This window comes from Physeter macrocephalus, chromosome 16, assembly GCF_002837175.3.
Source record: "Physeter macrocephalus isolate SW-GA chromosome 16, ASM283717v5, whole genome shotgun sequence".
In the NCBI taxonomy this organism is placed as follows: domain Eukaryota; kingdom Metazoa; phylum Chordata; class Mammalia; order Artiodactyla; family Physeteridae; genus Physeter; species Physeter macrocephalus.
The window spans coordinates 101581711-101584636 of record NC_041229.1 but is presented as its reverse complement, the minus strand read 5'-3'; the positions used below and the strand labels follow the sequence as shown (position 1 = coordinate 101584636).

The following is a 2926-nucleotide window of genomic DNA, read 5'->3' as shown; positions in this document are numbered from 1 at the left end:
GGCCCGCGTACCGTAAAAAAAAAAAAAAAAAAATCAACAGGGAGAAATGTGACTCAATAAAACAGTCCAGAAAAGGCCGAGATCATCTGACTTGATAATATAAGATCCAGTTATATGCCACCTACAAGAGGCATAGTTTAGATTCAAGGTCACAAATGGGTTGGAAGTAAAAGGATGTAAAAAGATGCAAGCAGAACCATAGCTGGAGTGATTACACTAATATCAGAAAAAATAGACTTTAAGGGAAGAAGTATTACTAGGAAAAAAGAGAAACTGTTTGCAATGATAAAAGGTTAACTCATCATGAAGATATAACAATTATAAACACACACATTTAACAACATAATACCCAAATTCATGAAGCAAAAGCTGATAGAATTGAAGAGAGAAATAGACAATTCAGAAATAATAGTTGGGGGACTTAAATACTACACTGTCAATGCTGGATAGAACAATGCGACAGAAAATCAATGAGCATATAGAAGATTTGAACAACGATATCAACCAACTTGACCTAACTGACATTTACAGAATAGTCCACTCAACAATAACAGAATACATATTCTTCATAAGCAGACATGAATATTCCCCAGGATAGGCCATATTCTAGGCCATAAAGCAAGTCTCAGAAAATTTAAAGGGATTGAAATAAGATAAAATATTTCTTTGTTCACATGAAATTAAATTAGAAATTAATAACAGAATGAAATTTCAGAAATCTACAAGTATTTGGAAATTAAAAAACATACTTCTAAATAACCCATGGGTAAAAGAAAAAATAGAGAAATTGGAAGATATTTTGAGTTGAATGAAAATGAAAACAGAGCATATCAAGTTTTATGAGATGCAGTTAAAGCAGTTCTTAGAATAAAATTTAATATAGGCTGGTGCAGGTTCGATCCCTGGTCGGGAGCTAGGATCCCACATGTGTCGTGGCCAAAAAACCCAAACATAAAAAACAGAAGCAGTATTGTAACAAATTCAATAAAGACTTTAAAAATGGTCCACATCAAAAAAATCTTTAAAAAACAAAGGAAGATTTCAAATCAATAATCCAAATTCCTTCCTTAATAAACTGGAAAAAGGAAAGCAAACTAAACCCAAAGCAAGCAGAGGAAGGAAACAATAAGTATTGGAGCAGAAATCAATGAAATAGAAAACGGAAATAAATGGAGAAAATCAGTGAAGCCATATGTTGGTTCTCTGAGAAGATAAATAAAATCGACAAAAACGTTGGCTACGTTCATTGACCAAGAAAAAGAAAACTCAAGTTACCAAAATCAGGAATGAAAGAGATGGCTTACTACCAGTCTTACAGAAATTAAAAGCATAAAAAAGGAATACTATGAATAACTTTATGCTAACAAATTAGAAAACTTACATGAATTGAACAAACTCTTAGAAAGACACAGATTACAAAACTGACTCAGGAATAACTAGAAAATCTGAACAGACCTATAACAGGTAAATTGAATTAGTAAATAAAAATCTTTTCACAAGGAAAAATTCAGGCCCAGAGGGCTTCACTTGAGAATTCTACCATACATTTGAAGAAGAATTACCAATCTCACAAACTCTAAAAATAGAGGAGGGAATGCTTCCCAACTCATTCTGAGGTCGATGTTACCCTGATAAGTCAGGCAAAGACAAGAACTACAGACTAATATCCCTTATGAAAGTAGATGTGAAAGTCCTCAACAAAATAGTAGCAAACTGAATTCAACAACATATAAAAAGGATTATACATCATTACTAAGTGAGATTTATCCCAAGAATGGGAGTTTGGTGTAACTCCCCAGCCCAAAGCCAGAACCTGCCGGAGAACCTTTTCCTCTTGCAGTGTCTCTCTAGCGCCCTCTATTGAGAATGCTCGCATGGTGCTGAGTTTCAAGGAGAAATGCTTGCAGGAGCTCCTTCACTTATCACAGGGCATGTATACATACGGAGCTGTGCATTTGGAGCTGGCACTGTCAGCCTCGGTGGCTTTAATAATGAGGGTGGTAGCAGGAGTGGGCGGGTCCCTCGGCCATTTGTGTGAAGAGAGATTTTATTTTTTTTAATTTTTAAATTAAAAATTTTTTTTTTGCGGTACGCGGGCCTCTCACTGTTGTGGCCTCTCCAGTTGTGGAGCACAGGCTCCGGACGCGCAGGCTCAGCGGCCATGGCTCACGGGCCCAGCCGCTCTGCGGCATGTGGGATCTTCCCGGACCGGGGCACGAACCCGTGTCCCCTGCATTGGCAGGTGGACTCTCAACCACTGCACCACCAGGGAAGCCCGAAGAGAGATTTTTGCAGCCTGGGTTTCTGTAAAGTGATGAAAGGCAGTGTCTTCAGGTTGAGCTGTAGCTGATCCCCAAACAAGGTCTCTGGAGTTCCTTGGGCATGTGAAGTCTACTTTATTTTATTTTATTTCATTTCATTTCATTTCATTTCATTTCATTCCATTCCATTCCATTTCCATCATAGGGTAAACCAAGATCCAGACCTGGAGACCTGAGTGAGATTTTCCGGATTGGCTACGAGCACTGGGCCGTCTATGTGGAAGATGACTGTGTGGTCCACATGCTTCCACAAGTCAGAGTGAATACTCTATTGAAATATTGATATTGAAGTTAGCAAAGTAAAAAGAAGGACAGTTAATTACTGTGTTCCTCGGCTGCTGCCTTACTCTAGCAACAGAACACCCAAAGCATGACTGGACCTTAATTTACTGTGTGATAGAGCTCGGTCTCTGTCCACCAAAAACCACTGAGTGTCCAGCCCTAAGACAGATGAAAGTATAAAGATCATTCCTAAGTTCCCTGACCACCTAGACCACTCTTTCTTTTTTTGTTTTTGCAGTACGCGGGCCTCTCACTGTTGTGGCCTCTCCCGTTGCGGAGCACAGGCTCCGGACGCGCAGGCTCAGCGGCCACGGCTCACGGGC

The 2926-nt window shown here is 39.2% G+C and overlaps 1 protein-coding gene across 1 annotated transcript in view; it reads left to right on the top strand.

The window, feature by feature from the left end:
- Positions 1-1874: 1874 nt before the first annotated feature.
- The window catches only part of PLAAT5 (phospholipase A and acyltransferase 5), a 5224-nt gene continuing 4172 nt past the window's right edge, over positions 1875-2926 (top strand). Inside the window, 2 exon segments of the mRNA XM_024133448.1 lie at positions 1875-2009; positions 2467-2574. Coding sequence (XP_023989216.1) covers positions 1875-2009; positions 2467-2574 — 243 coding nt within the window.